General features: G+C 46.1%; 1 protein-coding gene across 1 annotated transcript in view; it reads left to right on the top strand.

The window, feature by feature from the left end:
• Positions 1–17,765, top strand: part of FRAS1 (Fraser extracellular matrix complex subunit 1) — a 159,731-nt gene that overhangs the window by 129,717 nt on the left and 12,249 nt on the right. The window contains exons 38-59 of the mRNA XM_065674695.1: positions 494–642; positions 905–1,067; positions 1,823–1,958; positions 3,026–3,222; positions 3,612–3,765; positions 4,437–4,700; positions 4,815–5,003; positions 5,401–5,520; positions 5,929–6,108; positions 7,645–7,769; positions 8,282–8,422; positions 9,132–9,359; positions 9,639–9,752; positions 10,974–11,124; positions 11,614–11,773; positions 12,708–12,870; positions 13,314–13,560; positions 14,290–14,634; positions 14,931–15,091; positions 15,412–15,559; positions 16,216–16,421; positions 16,860–17,016. Coding sequence (XP_065530767.1) covers positions 494–642; positions 905–1,067; positions 1,823–1,958; positions 3,026–3,222; positions 3,612–3,765; positions 4,437–4,700; positions 4,815–5,003; positions 5,401–5,520; positions 5,929–6,108; positions 7,645–7,769; positions 8,282–8,422; positions 9,132–9,359; positions 9,639–9,752; positions 10,974–11,124; positions 11,614–11,773; positions 12,708–12,870; positions 13,314–13,560; positions 14,290–14,634; positions 14,931–15,091; positions 15,412–15,559; positions 16,216–16,421; positions 16,860–17,016 — 3,898 coding nt within the window. The remainder of the gene's footprint in view (positions 1–493; positions 643–904; positions 1,068–1,822; positions 1,959–3,025; positions 3,223–3,611; positions 3,766–4,436; positions 4,701–4,814; positions 5,004–5,400; positions 5,521–5,928; positions 6,109–7,644; positions 7,770–8,281; positions 8,423–9,131; positions 9,360–9,638; positions 9,753–10,973; positions 11,125–11,613; positions 11,774–12,707; positions 12,871–13,313; positions 13,561–14,289; positions 14,635–14,930; positions 15,092–15,411; positions 15,560–16,215; positions 16,422–16,859; positions 17,017–17,765) is intronic.

The following is a 17,765-nucleotide window of genomic DNA, read 5'->3' as shown; positions in this document are numbered from 1 at the left end:
TTCAACATAAATCTGGCTTTTGCAGCATTGCTCTACATTAAGCTTCAATAGAACTGAACTTAGCTCTGTGTTTCTGTTTGGGGCAATGGTGAGCAACAGTTACTCCCTGTGCCAGCTATCAGCTAAAATTTGGCTCACTGTATCTGGATAACATTACATAATTGGTCCAGTCCACTAGGATTGTAAAGTAATTTGAAAACAAAAACAGCAGGTTAGTATCTCTGAGATTGTGTTGACGTGCTCCAAAGACAGAAAGAAACTTCTCTGAGCTGAGGGAAAATGAAAATACATTTTGTGGTAGGTTCTGAAATTGTCAATCCAGTTGACTTTTCTCACCTATAGAGCTTCATTTAACATTCACCAGCTGTGGGTCTGACCCAACTAGCTTGATATATTCCCCTGTAAAACATTTTATTCCTCTTTCCATTTTTAGTGGAGGGAAACAAAAGTTCAGCTTCTCGTGTTTTGATTTGGTTTGTCTCTTTACGTTTAGGACAACAATTCTCCTGACTCAGAGATCAGAATCCAGTTAATATCTCTGCCTGCATATGGCACTCTCTTACGAATGTCGGGCTCTCATGATGAGGAGCTTTCCAAGGTTTATAATTTCACCATGGAAGACATCAACAACCATAGGATCAGGTATCAAAGAGCATTTCTCCTTCAAGTCATGTGTTTAAAAGCTTGGTGGACTTTCCATAGGGATTTCTTGGCTGTATTATGTTAGTGTATCAAATAACTTTTTTTGGTTTTTCTTGGCTCTTGCATCCTATCAGATCATGAATGAAAGCATTTCCTATGTGCAGAATTAGGTTAGGTGTGCATTCACCTCTAAACGCAGGGATGAGATGTATTTTCCTGTCAGTGAGACTCCCTGACCCAGATTGTGCTCTGACTTTCACAGCTACTCCACCATGTTTGAGACCAGCAATCAGCCAGTTACAGACATCTTCCACTTCATTGTTTTTGATGCTGATAACAACCGGCTTGATAGACAGATGTTCACCATCACAATCACATCTGCCCCGACAATGCCATCACTCATTGCTTTTGCTGACCATATCACGGTAAGTGGCTACTCAGGATACTAGAAACAGTGACAAGAATGTCTTAGATGTGAGGAATTGACCAGTGTACCTGGCCTGAGGGGAAATGACTAAAGAAACATGGTGTTGCCCATTCAATCCTGAGTGCAAAGGGCTAACAAATTCCTTGGAGGCCAGAGGAGGCTGACAGTATGCTGCATCCCTGAACCTCAGCTGCGTACATCTGTTCCAGTAAGGAGCTGGGCTCTCCCTAGAGTGTCTTGTGGGTATCAGTGCAACAAGTCTGACCTAGCCCTGTTTAATATTTCATCCCTTATTTTACCAGCTTGTGTGTAAAAGATGAGCAGAAGACAAGTCTTGAAAACATCTGGTGCTTTGGACTGGTACACAGCATTTCACGCTCCTTATCAAAGCCTTTTGAAGTCATCTCCCTCTTTTTCAGCTTTGCATTCCCCTTCCCTTGCCTTCAAAAGGCTCTCCTCAACAAGAAACACAGATCTCACCTTCCAGGAGGTCAGCGTGACTCTGCCAGTTCTCTTCTTGCTCTGATAAAGCACTCAGAGGGGAGCAGGCTGGCTTTGTTCTTAACACCCCACCTCACCTCCCAGTTGGTTTGATGCTTAACAGACCTAGGGGAGGACAGGGCAGGACTTCAGAGACTGGGCAAGGCTATTCCATAGAGGCAGACTTATTCTGCTCATGGGTTGCTGTGTGTTGTGTGCAACACAACACAGTGTGTTGTGTGGGAGTAGTTTTTGTATTCTTTTGCCTTACAGGTGGATGAGGGGGGCCGAGTCCCACTGCTGGCTCATCAACACTTAGCTGCTGATTATGATACTGCTGCCAAGGAAGACCTGAGGGTCAGAGTTATCACTCTGCCTATGTATGGCTACATTGAAAATACTAAGACAGGTAAAGTGCTTGGCTGTCTCTTCTTCCTTCTGGCTGATGAAAGGGAACATAGGCATTGCCATGCTGAAGCATGCTGAAGCACGTGCTAATCTGCCTCACTGCAGTTCCTCATTGCAGAGCTGGTTGTCACCTCGCAGCTCATAAGGTCAGCATTACAAGATAAACTGTCTCTGGGGAGCATTTCCTCCTAATTCTCATTTGTTGAAGACTGGTCTATGCTATGAGAGTGGGAAATTAAGAGCCTTTTGAAGGCTGTTTTCAAATGAAAATACATCTGTTTATGTATTTGGCTGTCCTTGTTACACAGAACAAACTTTGCTGAATTCCTCTAAATGTCCCAGCAAGCTTTAAGGCTGTGAGAGCTGTGGCAGAGCATGGCTGGTAACATTCTTTTATCTCATTGTATTACCAAGAAAAAATTAGGATTTATACTGTCTTGTCCAAAGATGTTCATTCAGAAGCCTTGTCTGCTTAATCCTGTATGTGGTCCTAACAGGAATGGAATGTATCATTTTACTTAAATCATAACTTGCCCTTGTAAAATATCACTATGTGGCCAGCACATATAACAGTGGCTTGTTATAACAGTGACTGCCTTTCTTCTGGAGAACACGGGTTGCTAACCATTAGACATCATCCCTCCTGATAGTGTCCTGTGAATGAACTCCAGTTTGTGCCATTGTGGTTATGGTGAGCCTCTCTCCTTGAACATGCAAAAGCTGGGTGATTTTCTTCGGTATGAGACTTAGTTTTGCAAGGTGAAGCTCAATGTAGAGGTTGTGGTGAGGCCAATGGCACATTGCCTGTTGTCTCATCTCTGAAAAAAGCCTGAGTAATTCAGGGATGTGGGCTTGCTTGTACTATTCATAAAACTTCAGCTTCCCTAATGACTACTCTAATGCAGTAGATACTGCTTTCTACAAAGGTTACAAGATGTGTGAAAGCTATGTTGTAGGAATAAACATCCTTCTGCACCTTTCATAATGTGCCATTCTTCTCCTAATCCTGCTTCATGTAATTTATCAGTGAATTGAACATTCCTTCTCTACTGGTGTTCTGATTTGCAGGTGAGAATTTTGGCCCACAGAGTGAGTCTGCTGTGACTACAGACGCATCCTTTTCCCTTCAAGATGTTCTGGAGAACAGCATTTACTACTTCCAGAGCGTCCATGAAAGCATTGAGCCAACAAGTGATGTTTTCAGCTTTTATGTGAGTGATGGCTTCAGCCAGTCTGAGGTGCAGAGCATGAACATCACAATTCAGGTACACCTTTGCTCTCTGGCTGCCAGAGCCCTCTCCTTTCACACAGACACATGGCTTTTAAACTACATGCTCACTCCTTTGTAATACATGGGGAGGGGATTAAAAGGAATTTCCATCCTCCTCTCAGTTTCCTTGCCCTAGTACAGGCACTTAATATGCCTGTGATGAGAGACAGTAGTTGTGCATTGCAGCCTCTTCCTCAGGGCTTATTTCTCTGGTGTCTTCTCCCTCTTAGAAGCAGCCATGATTCTGGATAGATTTGGAGAGACTGGTGTAGCTCAGTAATGGATATCAGCACCAGTACTGTAGTTTGGGAGCTTGTACTTCATTCAGGTGGGCAGCAGTCTTTTCCCTTGACTAATTCCCTTTTTTGACTGGGACCCATGCAGAGGCAGAACGATGAACCCCCAAAGATGGTCCTGGAACCTGTCAGAGTGCACAAGGGCTCAGTTGTGGTGATTACCAACACCTCCCTCAACCTGCAGGACTTGGACACCCAGAACAGTGAGCTTGTCATCATGGTTAGCAGAAGTCCTGAACATGGTAAGTCCTGAGAAGCTGGTAGTGTGAGAGGGAGAATGTCTTTGTGCATCAGTGTCTATATGTTTGTGTGTGATAGAATCCTAGAATGGTTTGGGTTGGAAGGGACCTTAAAGCTCATGGTTCCAACCCCTGTTGTGAGCAAGGACACCTTCCACTAGACCAGGTTGCTCCAAGACTTTCCAACCTGGTCTTGATATGAGAAAGGAGCCTGGTGTATTTGTATAAAGCACATTTAGTCTGTGTTTGGACCAGCAACCACAGAAGGATTATGCTTCAGAACAGGCCTATTCTTTGAGACTTGTCCCTCACTCTTTGTAGAAGAGAAAGGGGGACTGCATTTCCCTAGAAAGTTCCCTTTTCTGTTACTCCATTTCCTTCTGTGGGGTTCAGTTCCAAAGAGCTGGGCAACCAGCATCTATCTGCAGTGACAAAGCAAGGCAGGGTGTCAAGTGAAGGCTGGTGTCATGTTCAACTCGCAAGGGCTGTACCCTGTTTTTCAGATCTCGTGTGTAGCCAAATTCTTACAGGTTTTAGCAATAAGCAGGTAACTTTCTTCAGTTTTGCTGGTAAGGCTGTGTCCACCTCTGTACATCCCATTGAGAGCTGGCACTGAAAGAGTCCCCAGCAGGCTGTCTACTCCCCATAACCTTCATCCATCTATTGTTTGTTAGGTAACCTTCGCAGGAGGCAGACTGCTGCGGAGCCCCCGGAGCATGGACACGTGCTGTCCGTGGGCTCCTCCTTCACCTACCAGGACATTTTGGATGAGCTGATCGTTTACACTCAGAGTGGGGCAGCAGCACAAACAGATGAGTTTGGCTTCTCCATCACGGATGGTCTCTACACACAGATGGGGAGGCTGGAGTTCTTCATGGAGCTGCCGAAGAAGCAGCCACCAACATTAGCTGTCAACAGGAACCTGCAGCTCCCAGCTGGTACGGGGAGAGGGAGGAGAATGGTGTTGCTTGGTATTGCTGTATGGTCCAGTCTAAACCAGTTTCTTAGCTGGATTAGCTGAAACTGGTTTTGGACTTTTTTCTGTGGTCCAGGCTCTGCAGCACACCTCACAGATCAGCACTTGAAAGCAGCAGCTGTTTATTTAGATGACACAATGATTAGATTTGTCATGAAGCGGGATCCCAGCATGGGCCATCTGCAGCTGACCAAAACTGATAATCCGGTCCAGATCTCTGTGAAAGGACCTGTCAAAAGTTTCACCCAAGCTGATATAAATAAAGGTGAGAGCACTTGGTTTTAGGTAATCAGCAAGCGATATGTGTCTGATTTAGATAGTGCTGCGAGGAGCAGGGAGTTGGACTCGATGATCCTCATGGGTCCCTTTCAACTTGAGATATTCTGTGATTCTCTGATCTTTATGTGAGGGGGAGGGTGACTTGAAGCATGGGTGGGAGAGGTAAGGTGATTGTGTTAGAGCAGAAACATGTATCATTAAACAAGTGTTAAGAAGTGTCTCTCAGCAGGAAAAAAAAAAGAGAATAAAGAGCAGAAGCAATGAAACCCAAATCCAGGATCTCTGTTAAGCCCCTCAACTTATGGTGCTACCATGGTTCCAACATAAGAATTAAATGATGCAGCCTGTAATAAACACCTCTTTTCTCCTGTCCCTCTCTCCAGGGCAAGTGGTGTACAGTCACAAGAAAGGGGATCCTGGTGGAAATTTTGCCTTCACCTTTGATGTAATTGATGCAGACGGCAGCAATCTGACAGACCAGGTCTTTTATATTAGTGTATTAGGTAAAGATCATGCTGAAGTCATGTTTTCTTTGCTGCAGAGCTCAGGCTTTCAAAGATTCCCATCCCATATGTACTGCAAGTTAAGATGTAATTCTTGAGGTTTTATTTGTTATTAATTCAAGTTTGGGGCATGGGAAGAGTTTGCAGATGTAAAGATTAGTTCTTTGGCTTCTAACAGGCTCACTGAAAAGGCAGGAAAATTCCCTTTAATATCTTCATGCTGTCTAGATTGTCTTTAATGCATTACAGCGTTACTGTTCCGTTGATTAATACCAAGGCCCAGAGTACCTGTTTTGGAATTAACCAGCCTGGGAGGTGTTTGTGTGTATGTTGTTTTTGCTTGAGCATTTTGAATTAACACCAAGAAGAAGACAATCTCCTAACTCAGTTTTGTATTTAACCTTTCAGAGGACAGATTTCCCCCCTCTATCATCGCTAACAAGGGGCTGGTCTTGGATGAGAACTCGGCTAAGACAATCACCACCCTCCAGCTCTCTGCCACTGACCAGGACAGTGAGGCAAGACAGCTCCAGTACAAGCTCACCAAGCAGCCTCAGCTGGGGCACCTGGAGCATGTGGCCTCCCCAGGTTAGCAAGGCAGTATTTTGCTCGCTATGTACTCTGAGCAGCAAAGCACTGGAGTTAGAGTCCTAAAGATTCACTGCAGGAAAAATGTGCCTAGCGGCAGCAGCACAAAATTATCTTTCCTGATAGAAATCAAATGGTCATTAGCCCAAAGTTGAAGAGTAGGGTGAGTGGAGGCAGGGCATCCCGATGATCACACATGAAGGTTTATTCAGCCCCTGGGTCAGTGTATGTCCAATGCTAACCTTACCTGGGGGACTCCACAGATGAGTTCAGCTTGCTGCAGTGTGGATCTCCTCTTTCAGGACCTGTTGCTACATCTTCATGACAAGCAAACCTTCAGCCTTTTCTGTGACCAAATATAGTACAATGCCCCAAAGAATTCATCCCCTAATGTCCATGGTAATAGAGCTCATCTTGGAGGACAGACAACTTGCTTTCAGTCCCCTCTTGGCCAGTATGTCCTTTGATCTCCAAACACCAGCCTCTTTTCCCAGCTATGCTTTGGAGAGAGGAAGGGAACTAAGCTCTGAGTTAAAAAGGAAACTACATTGTGGTGTGATGGATATGTGGATAATGAGTTCTGGTAGTTCAGGGAGGGGGGATTGATCAGTCCTCAGAAACTCAGAAAATTATTACTTCCAAATGTGATCTGAATTTTAGAGTTGCCTTCTGTGCCCACTGACAGTATGAGTGCCCTACCCCTCTCAGATGAATTAGTATGCATCTCTGTCATATAATATGCTCTTCTGGTTTAGATTGTAGTAATCTAAGATTATATTTCTTCTTAGAATTGGGTTTCTCATTAATGTGAGATTGAAGTGGAAATACCTGCTGTGTATTTTCAAGATGCAGACAGTCCTTGTACAACTCAGTTTTAGTATGTGGTTTGCCTCATCTTCTCACAGTGTAAGGTGTCCTCTGGCAAACATGTTGAAAGGGTAGGAATGATGAATGAGAACTATAATAAGGAACCCCCTGCTGAGAGAAAATTAAAATCTTGCTATATTTTTGCTAAATTGCCAACTAAACAGTGAATCTTGTACTTCAGAGACCTTAAGGAGCTGGATTAAGGATTTTATTCTTCCTGTTATTTAAAATGTGATGATTCTGATTTCTGTGCTTTTTCATGTCAGTGATGGACTAAGAAAAATACAGTTACACACTGTGATAGGGTTGTTCTCATGATTTAAATGACCTAAACCTAAGGAGAGAGTACTTACTGGAGTGTTCAAAAGAGAACACAGACCTTTAAAACTAATGAGCTCTGGGGAAACCTTGGCTTATCATCCAGTTTTGGCTCATGTATTTATATCAGATCCTGGTGCCTTTTGTAGCATGGCCAGTACTTGTCAGTAGCCATTTAACATCATAAATTAGTGAAAAACTTCTTGTCAGAGTTTTTATTGTTGTTGGTACAGCCTGAATTGGAGCAGAACAAGCCAAGACTGAGTGCTTATGGCTAGGTATGTCCAGCTTCCTATATTTCCCCTTGCTTCCCTCTGTATTGCACATTTTCCCCTACTGTTCTTTTTCTAGGGACAAGGATTATATCCTTCAGTCAGGCAGACTTGGCCTCTCGCAGCATCCAGTATGTCCACACCAGTGACACTGAAAAGCATACAGATGCATTCACCTTTTCTGTGTCTGATGGAACAAATGAGGTAAGTCTGGCACGTTTCTTCACCTGAGTCAGAGCAGGGTAGTGATACTATACAATGTGATGGGACTCAGTTTTCCTCTTGCATGCTTGAGAGAGACAGTTACAAGGGAAATGAAACAAGCCACACATGGGCTAGTCAGTCAGCAACATTGGGTGGTCTTACTTCTCCTGCTATGAGATATCTCACAGGGAAGGAAGCAAGCCCCGTGAAGGTAAGGGGCATGTAGCCTCATGAGACTGGTTTACCAAGATTTCAGTGTCTGGTTTTCATCTGCTTACCAACTGCTCCTGGAGCTCTGCTTTTATCCAGTGCAGTGATTTAGTGGGAAGGAATAGAAGAGGTCATGTTCATGTGATCTGACCTTAGAAGCTCATATTTACTCCCTAAACAAGGCTGGAACAAAGTGACCCAAACTCTGGATGACCGTGGTCTCCTTAAAGCATTACTGTTTCAATGGAGTTGCACTCTTGGCAGACTGAATTCATCAAGAGAAGCTTTTCCTCCTGTTCCAGGTAAGCCAGACATTTGACATCACCATAAACCCTGTGGATGACTCCTTACCCATAGTGCAAAGCCTTGGGATGACAGTTCAGGAAGGATTGAGAAAAACCATCACGGAGTTTGAGCTTAAAGCAACAGATGCTGACACAGAGGTAAGGCAGGACTCCCCCTTGCCTCCTCCCTCCCCTCTTCTGCTGCCCATCTGGGCTTTCAGAAAAATGGGCTTGTGTTCAAAGAGAAAGATTATAGGGAGTGTCATCTCTCCCTGTGATCATACCCTGTCTGATCACAACATCAAACAAACAGGTTGTAGGAGGTCCAGCTTGCATATAAATAGATGAATGAGTGTTTGGTGTTTAAGCAAAGCAAAGCCCTGGCTCAAGACATCTGGGATGTCTCTCGAACACATAAGCAACAAACCTGCACAGGGAACATTTAGAAGTTGTGATCAGAGCTGATCCTTGCCCTGTACCACTTTCTCTGTGAACATTGTGAATTTGAACTGAGCTTATGCCTTGACACCAACTTTATGCCTAGCACAGAGGAAAATGACATTTCTGTTTCCTCCTCCTGGATCTGGCCAGAGGCTAAGTGGTCTATTGTTGGCTCTACCTCACTGCAGTTCCCTGCAGCAAGAGAGCTCCTGGCTGCCTGTTATTGCCAGGAACCAAAGATCCTTCCCCAAAGGTTATCATTGCTTCCAGCCCCGACAGAAGTGACACGGGGCAAGTTGCTTAGAATGGCTGCAGCATGGGGGACCACTTTTGTGTTCAAGGAGTTGTCTCTTGGATGAGTAAGGACATGCATGTCCTGGCCCTGGTGTCATATCATCAGCTTTGCCACTCTGTCTCCTTGTTGCAGGCTGAGTCAATTACATTCACAGTCGTGCAGTCTCCCCGGCATGGCCTGATCGAACGCACCAACAATGGGCAGTATTATCACCAAGCCACCACCTTCACGATGGATGACATCTACCAGAATCGCATCAGCTACAGCCATGATGGCAGCAACTCACTGAAGGATCGCTTCACTTTCACTGTGTCTGATGGGACCAATCCCTTTTTCATTATGGAGGATGGAGGGAAGCAGGTAAGGGAAGGAGAAGGGATGGAAGGGAGACCTTCTATAACTAGTAGAAAGCTACCTTCTCTCAGGGGAGACTTAGCTGCTGTCACTCCACTGAAAATGAGGGCTGAGTATTCTCAGTTGTGTGATACCATTTACGTCTTCCCTGGGGTACCAGCCCTTGTGTGTGCAAACTCACCCCAGGACCTTGATCCCAACAGGGCAGAAAGGATCAAAGCTGGTAAGATGGTGGATGAAGCTCTGGCTCCCAAAGTAACAGCCATCTCTCTGAACTTTTGTCAGGTTGTAACAGCAGCACCACAGCGCTTCAAAGTGGATGTTCTGTCTGTGGATGATGGGACACCCAGGATCGTCACCAACCTGGGTTTGCAGTGGCTGGAGTACGTGGATGGCAAGGTAACTGCCTGTGTGGGGTCAGTTTCGATTGTTTCTTGGGCTCTTCCAGATGAAGAAGATTCCCAGGAGAACATCCTGATCCTTCAGCATTTTTATTTTTGTGCTAGAGAACAGGTGTCCCTCTGTGCCCAGGAAGTGTCTTAGAAAAGTCAGACGTGTGCAGGGATGCCTGCACTGCAACTCCATTAGCTAAACCAGGCAGCATGGCTCCAATGGACTAAATTGCTTCTTGGACCATCTCCTTCCCTTTCATCAGCCAGACCATCAAGCCTGGCTCTTCTTGGCTCTTGCACGAGCTGTGAAGTGCAGTACAGCTCCTGCCCACCTTCCTGGGCAGACTCATCCATCTCCTCTTGTCCCTTCTCCCCAGGGTATGTTTTCAGCTTTGCTGATGGCAGAGAAGTCTTGATTATGTGCCGCAGCAGCCATGGTAGAGATACATGGCTTTCAAAGAGATATGATATAGGGATTTCTTGGTGTGACATGCCTTTGTTTTGCTGAAGTCCAAACAAAACCCCAGGAAATTCTCCCTTGTGCTTGTTTTTGACGACCAAGCACTACCTGCAAAGAAATACTTCTGGTTTTCCCAGGAAAAATACTTGTAAGATACTGTAGTAAGAAATTATAGTAAGAAATGCCTATCAGCTCAAATTCCTGACTTCAGAAAAAGCACTCCTACAGCCTCAGGCAGTTCAGATCTCTCTTTTCTCCTACAGTTAAAGGTGTTTTCTTTATAAAGAGAAAGCAAAACATGGTGAAACTGAGGCACATCCATGTGAGGTCACTGGAAAGAGGCTCACTAAAGCAGCATGAGTTGTCCTGAGTGAATCCTTCAGCTTGAGGCTGTCTGTAAATATTTTTTTGTAAAGCCACACTTCCCCTGGGCATCATCACAGTTCGTAGAGCAGTGGTTTCCAGGTGAAAGCAAAAGATTTGCCATAGCTTTTAGCCCCAGCTAGATAGGATGGGGCAGCCTGTTCTGAATTTGCTTTTCTTGGAGCCATAGTAGTTTTTTATTAAACACACCAGATGTGAGGCAGAATTTGAGTCCTTGCTGTGCTGTCAAACACCTCGTGGGGCATCTGTCTGTTCTGTGCTTTTACATCCCTTAGCTTTTCCCTGTTTGAAAGAGGGATAATTGGGCTTTTTGGATGAGCAGTCAGTTAGATTTGCACTGATGGATCTCCTGAATTTTACTCTCTTGTTTTGGCTTTAATCCAGGCAACCAATCTAATCACTAAGAAGGAATTACTGACAACAGATCCTGACACAGATGACAAACAGCTGATCTATGAGATAACAGCTGGTCCCAGAAATGGTCATGTGGAGAAAAAGCTGAAGCCAGGGACAGCTGTGACCACCTTTACACAGGGTATGGAGTTGGGCTGTGTATACTTTGCTTTTTTCCTTCAAATGCTTCAATTTGTCAAGATAGCTTGTGACTGGGGGGTGCAGGGAGAAGGTGGTAGGGGGCAAGACAAGGGGCGTATCTGAAAGGTGTGTCAAAAATAAGAATTGAACTTTGCTCTCCGTTCCAGGAATCCTGTCATTTCTTACAGATGCCAACCTGTGTCCTGTAGCACACCCATGTTTCTTGCATTTCATCAAAGCTACTTTAAATTTACCTTATTTTTAAGTGTGAGCTATTATGGGTGAAGACTAGGCAAGGGAATGTCTTGTCACAGCTTGTAGGGAGGTTTCTACCATAGGTAGGACTAAGAAAGTTAGAAAAGGTCCTGTAGCATAAAGGACATTTGGAGAGCCTGGTCCCTATGGCTGCGTGGATGAATGTCTCCACACTGCTCATCTATAAACTGCTGCTGAATTTCTGGGTTGGCTTATTGGATGTCTCCTCCCACAGAGGAGGTGAACCAGGGCCTCATTCGGTATGTGATGCATGAGGAGAAGGTTCAGGAGACCATGGACAGCTTTCAGTTCCTAGTGAAGGACAGCAAGCCCAATGTGGTCAGCGGCAACATTTTCCATGTCCAGTGGTCTCTCCTCAGCTTTACGGACACCAGGTAAATGGTTTGAGGTTTACAGGACTCTTCAGATGGATGAGGTCTGATCTGGAGGGAGGCAGGTTGAGCTCTGTAATATGTGAGCTTCTTTCCAGTATGGAGGTTGGAACTCATGCGTTTTTCACAGTGTGTCAGAGGGGAAGTTCCTGCTGGGTGTTAAACCATAGAGCAGGGTCACTGAAGAGCTGCTGTCTGCCCAAGTCCCTCATGATTAGTGCCCCTCAGATTTTTTATGTCAGCCTGAGTCTGTGATGCAGTATCAACATAAACACATAGGGGTTGCTCCCTAGCCTGTTGTTTGTATCTGCTCGATACAAACCAACGTCAGCTGTACGCTGGGCTGCATCAAAAGGAGTGTGTCCAGCAGGTCAAGGGAGGGGATTCTCCCCTTCAACTCCACTTCAGTGAGAGCCCTCATGCAGTCCTACATCCAGCTCTGGGGTCTGCAGCATAAGAAGGATGTGGACCTTCTTGAGCAAGTCTAGAGGAGCCATGAAGATGATCAAAGGCTGGAGCACCTCTGCTCTGGAAGACAGGCTGAGGAAGCTGGGCTTGTTCACGCTGGAGAGGAGAAGGCTCCAAGGAGACCTTAGAGCAGTTCCAGTGCCTAAAGGGGCCAACAAGAAATCTGGAGAGGGGCTTTTGACAAGGGCAAGTAGGGATAGGACAAGGGGGAATGGTTTTAGCCTGATACGGGGGTTTTAGATTAGATATTGGGAAGTTCTTCCCTGTGAGGGTGGTGAGGCCCTGGCACAAGTTGCCCAGAGAAGTTGTGGCTGCTCCATCCCTGGCAGTGTTCAAGACCAGGTTGGACGGGCTTTGGGCAACCTTGTCCATTGGAAGGTGTCCCTGCCCATAGCAGGGGTTTGGAACTAGATGAGTTTTAAGGTCCCTTCCAACCAAACCAGTCTGTGATTCAATGGTGTGTTTCCAGCTACAGTGTCAGAGAGAACACGGGCTCTGTCAGCGTCACTGTGAGGCGGGTTGGTAACCTCAACCAGTATGCGATTGTCTTGTGCCGCACGGAGCAGGGAACGGCCACATCCAGCTCCAGTTCACAGCTGGGAGAGCATGACTATGTGGAGTACGCGGGGCAGGTAGGTTGGGGACACCAGGAAAGGGAAGGTCTGACCATGCATGCCATTCATCTTGGATGAAAGAACTGATAAAAACACAAAGGAGACTGTATTTCCTTTCTAAAATGTGTGGTTTATTTGCATTGTGAAGAGGTCTCTTTTTTTCTTCAGTTTTTAGGTTGGCATATATGCTTTGCAGGAATGTTCTGACAGGCCACCAATGTTTCAGGCTCACCTGAGTAGGAATGTCATTCCTGATCATGCAAAGGGCCATTTAAGACTGAGATCAGAAGGGGTAGGGGTCTACACACTGCATTTGCTGCTGTCTTTGACCTCCACTAGCTATTTATCCTTGTTTAATGTCGGTGCCTGATGCTGCCAGTGGCTCAGGCAGTGATGAGAGAAGGCCAGTGTAAGTGTTCAGACTCCAGTCCAAAGACAACAGCCCACTTGCTGCCTTCCAGGTGCAGTTTGAGGAGAGGGAGGACACCAAGGCCTGCACCATCATCATTAATGATGACAACATCTTTGAGAACATGGAGAGCTTTGCCGTGGAGCTCAGCCTGCCAGCATATGCTCTGCTGGGGAACATCACCCGGGCCACGGTCACTATCACAGACACAGAGGATGAGCCCACCCTCCAGTTCGACAGGAAAACGTACCATGTTAGCGAGACTGATGGGTTTCTCTCTGCTCCTGTGGAAAGGAAAGGTGGGTCAAGCACGTGCAGACAGGCTGTGAAGTATATGTGGCTGCCTAGAGCTTGGACTTTAATTCTGTTAATTTAGTTCAGTGCCTGTCTCCTGCAGTCCCTTCTCACATGACTAGGATTTACTGCAAAGCTGCTCAAGAGTCTTTGCAGTGTGTACCTTTGCCAGGCTCAGGAAAACACCTGTTTCCTGTTGGCAGGCAAATAACAGTGATCCCCAAACAAGAGGTCTTCCTTGGGGTTTGCTTGTTTATGATTTCGGGTTGATTATTTGATTTTTTGGAAGTACCTTTATGGTGCAACTGAAATGACGAGCAACAACAGGGAACAGGTGGCTTGGTTTTCTTTCCGAGTTCTTCTGTAAGATTTACCAATGCCATTAAAGCTCCTTACTTTTGGATTTATTTCTCCTCCCAGCATGAGCAGGAGAAAACCCTTGTATTTATTTGCTGCTTCTCTGTGATCTGTGTTTTATGTGGACCTTACCAGTCTGTATTCTTTAATAAGTAAGTGCCACCCCCAGTTCCTGATCATGGTAACCAGAGTGCAGATTTGGAGTATGCCTGGAGGTCAGACCTAAACCGGCTTTTATACTGGTTTAGGAGCAGGGATGGTGGTGTTCTTAACTCCTCACTCTCTTATCTGAATGCTGCTTTAAGTGGATGGTATGTCCACCAAATAGAGTAAAAATATTTCCATAGAGTGAAGGTTTTTTTTCTGTTGTGTCTTAGGGGATACCAGCAGCACAGTGTCTGCTCTTTGCTACACCATCCCCAAATCAGCCAAGGGAAGCAGCCTTCATATGCTGGAATCTGGCTCCGACTTCAAGTCCCGAGGGATGGCAGATGACAGCCGCATTGTTTTCGGTCCAGGTGTCGCTGTCACGACATGTGACATCACACTAATTGATGACAGTGAATATGAAGAAGAAGAAGAGTTTGAGATTGTATTGGCTGAGCCCTCAGATAACGCGCGTGTTGGCAGCCGGGCTTCAGCCACTGTCTTCATCAGTGGTCCCAATGATGCTTCCACAGTGTCCCTGGGGAATGCTACTTTCACTGTCAGCGAGGCTGCAGGTGAAGAGTGTTGCTACACAGCTCACTGGGTCACTTACCATCAAAGCATGCCTTCAGGAAGGTGATAGAAGGAGCGATTTAGGGCACAGCAGCAGAATTGTGAAAGATCTGCAGAAGGTTTCTGCTCTTCCGTCTGCAGTCGTGGGGAGGGCTGGGGGTTGTTCTCTGCAATAGCCTGTGCTGGGTGCAGGAGCAGTGGTGAGGGGAGAAGGGCATGCTGAAGGGAAGGGAGTGGTTTTGTGGTATGTGTCTGCTTTCTCATCTTGGTTCTCTCTTGTGTACAACTGGTGATGCAGGAAACATTGAGATTCCAGTCCTCCGACAGGGACCTGATCTCTCAAACCCTATCTCGGTGTGGTGCGCCACTCGGGCGTCAGACCCTCCATCTGCCAGCCCAGGAATCGATTATGTCCCCACCTCCAGGAAAATAGAGTTCAGGCCCAGCGAGACAGAACAGGTGAGGAGCCAGAGCCACTCCTGATGAGTCTGCTCTGTCTGGTGACACTTGAAAATCCTCTTAGGGCCACTTGAGGATTGTTAATGAATCTGCTAGGCCCAGTCTCACATCTGATCAGTGTTTCAGACAGAGAAGATACAGTCAGGCCTCCTCTCCCAGGATGAAGATGGCTGCCTGATCTCCAAAATGCTATGCCAGATATATCTTGAACATTGTTTCCAGTGCTTGATAAATTAATTCAGACATAATAACTTTATATTAGAAACCCAAATGTGAGTGTTGGGAAGGATGAAAGTTTTGCATCTCTGCTTTCCTTCTAGTTCTGCACTCTGACAATCCTGGATGATGCACAGTACCCGGTGATAGAAGGTCTGGAGACATTTGTGGTTTATCTCAGCTCACCCCATGGAGCTGAGCTGACAAAGCCATTCCAAGCCATCGTGGCCATTAATGACATCTTCCAGGATGGTGAGTTATTCATGGCAGCTCTGTCCAGCCCATCCTAGCCTCTTCCTTAACAATTCTGTGCAGCAGGAAGCTAGTCCAAGTTATGTTATTGATAGGCTAGAATAGCCTATTTTCCTGGGATCCTCTTATTCCATGTGGCTGCTCTGTTTTCTTCCATGCTTCACTGCCCACAGGAGCTTGGAGACTTCAAAAATGCAGAATGAATTTCCATTTAGCATTCCCTCACTTTCAGCCACGCGTTGCCTCCTCTGCTCAGAGCTCAGTCCTTGTTCCACAGTTTCTGTGAGCTAAAGTCCCCCTTACTATGGGAGAAAGTCTCACTGCTTGTTTAGTTTTTCTTGTATTTCAGTGTCTCTCATGTTTGCCTGCCTAAGGAAAGCACACACTGTATAATCTAACTTTGTAGCAGTCTGTAATCATTTGTCTTTGTATCTTTTGTTGAGGTCTGCCCTGTTGGCTGCAAGATACTTGTTCTGTGTCTGCCCACAAACAGTAGGATAATGCTTTGAGACAGAGCATCCATTGCAGTACTGAGTCCCAGTATAATCCCTTCCTCACTCCGTGCAGCAGTTCTCCCAGGGTGTATGTGCCTCGATTAGTTCCTGTCTCTCTGTGGAGCTTCAATGCCGCTTGACTCTTTTTATTTCCTCCTGCAGTACCAAGCATGCAGTTCACCAAGGGTACATACACGGTGAAGGAGAAGGAGGGTACTCTGCACATCCCCATCTTCCGCACCGGGGACCTGAGCTATGAGTCCTCTGTCAGGTGCTACACTCAGAGCCAGACAGCAGAGGTCATGGAGGACTTTGCAGAGAGGAAAAATGCAGAGGAGTCTCGCATCACTTTCTTGAAAGGGGAGAAGGTGAGTTGAACCTGGCTTATAGGGGGAATGAAGAACCATTGATGGGAGGGGTTCAGACCTCCTCTTCAACTCTGTGTTGTCAGAGGGAGCTCACAGAGGCTGTCCACACTGGTTTCATAGATGCTTAAAGTCACAAATACAACATAACTCTGAAGATGTTTGTTTCATGATAAAACTGGTTAAAACGTGAAATGCAAATCATCTGTGTCAGCAGGACTCCGGATTGTTTTAGCAGAGAGCTGTCAGTTTGTAGAGGTAGTTGTATTCCATGCTGTGTCTCATCATGGAACAGTGTGGTTTGTCCACACTGAAGTGGCAGCTTCCAGGATTGACAGTACTTGGGTATTAAATCCTAGATAGTTAAGTACAGTGTGGCCTTTAAGTGGCTTAATTCGATTTATGAATATTTGCTGTTTTCTCCTGCTTGCTTGGCTTTAGGTGAAGAACTGCAGTGTTTATATCAGTGATGACTCTGCCTTTGAGCCAGAAGAGCAGTTCCATGTCTATCTTGGTAGCCCACTTGGAAACCATTGGAGTGGAGCTAGGGTTGGGAAGATGGACATGGCAACTGTAACTGTCACCAATGACGAAGATGGTAAGCAAGGATGCTCAGCAAGTGTGTAGCTGTTATGTAGGATGCAGTTCCAAGGTAGTTGGCACAACAGTCTCAACAGGTTGCAGTTTAGTTTAGCACATGTGAATGCCTTCAGTCACATGGCCACAGCTCTGTGTGCAGGTCACCAACGTGGTGGCTTTGTGCACTGATCTTAAGGGAGGAATGGAATAACAGCAGCTTGAACCCACCAATTGTCCTGTTTCTTATTCCCCTGCATTTTCACAGGGAGTTGCTGTACTTCCCCTGGGAGATGTTGCCTTCCCTCCACAGTGTCACAGCCTGGAGAGATCTAAGAAGGGGGATGTCCCTCTGGTGTGACTGCCAGTGGGGGCTGTAACACCATTGTGTGGCATGGATTTGAGGGTGTGTGGTTCTGTAGGAGGCAGGGAATGGGAGAATCATTTGCCATCCAATAGCTACGTTGGGTTTTGCCCCACTCCTTGCCCTAATTCACATCCAACCCTTAGAGCTGCAGTTTTGACCTCCGCTTTAAAGAGCCTGTTGATCTGAAGATAGATTGTAGAATCACAGACTGGTTTGGGTTGGAAGGGACATTAAAGCTCATCTGGTTCCACCCCACCTGCCATGGACACCTTCCACTAGACCAGATTGCTCCGAGCCGCATCCAACCTGGCCTTGAACACTGCCAGGGATGGGGCAGCCACAGCTTCTCTCTGCAACCTCTGCCAGTGTCTCACCAGCCTCACAGGGGAGAACTTCTTCCCAGT

The sequence above is a fragment of the Lathamus discolor genome, chromosome 1 (genome assembly GCF_037157495.1).
Source record: "Lathamus discolor isolate bLatDis1 chromosome 1, bLatDis1.hap1, whole genome shotgun sequence".
NCBI lineage: Eukaryota > Metazoa > Chordata > Aves > Psittaciformes > Psittacidae > Lathamus > Lathamus discolor.
The sequence above is the reverse complement of the archived record's forward strand: the minus strand, read 5'-3'. Positions and strand labels throughout refer to the sequence as shown.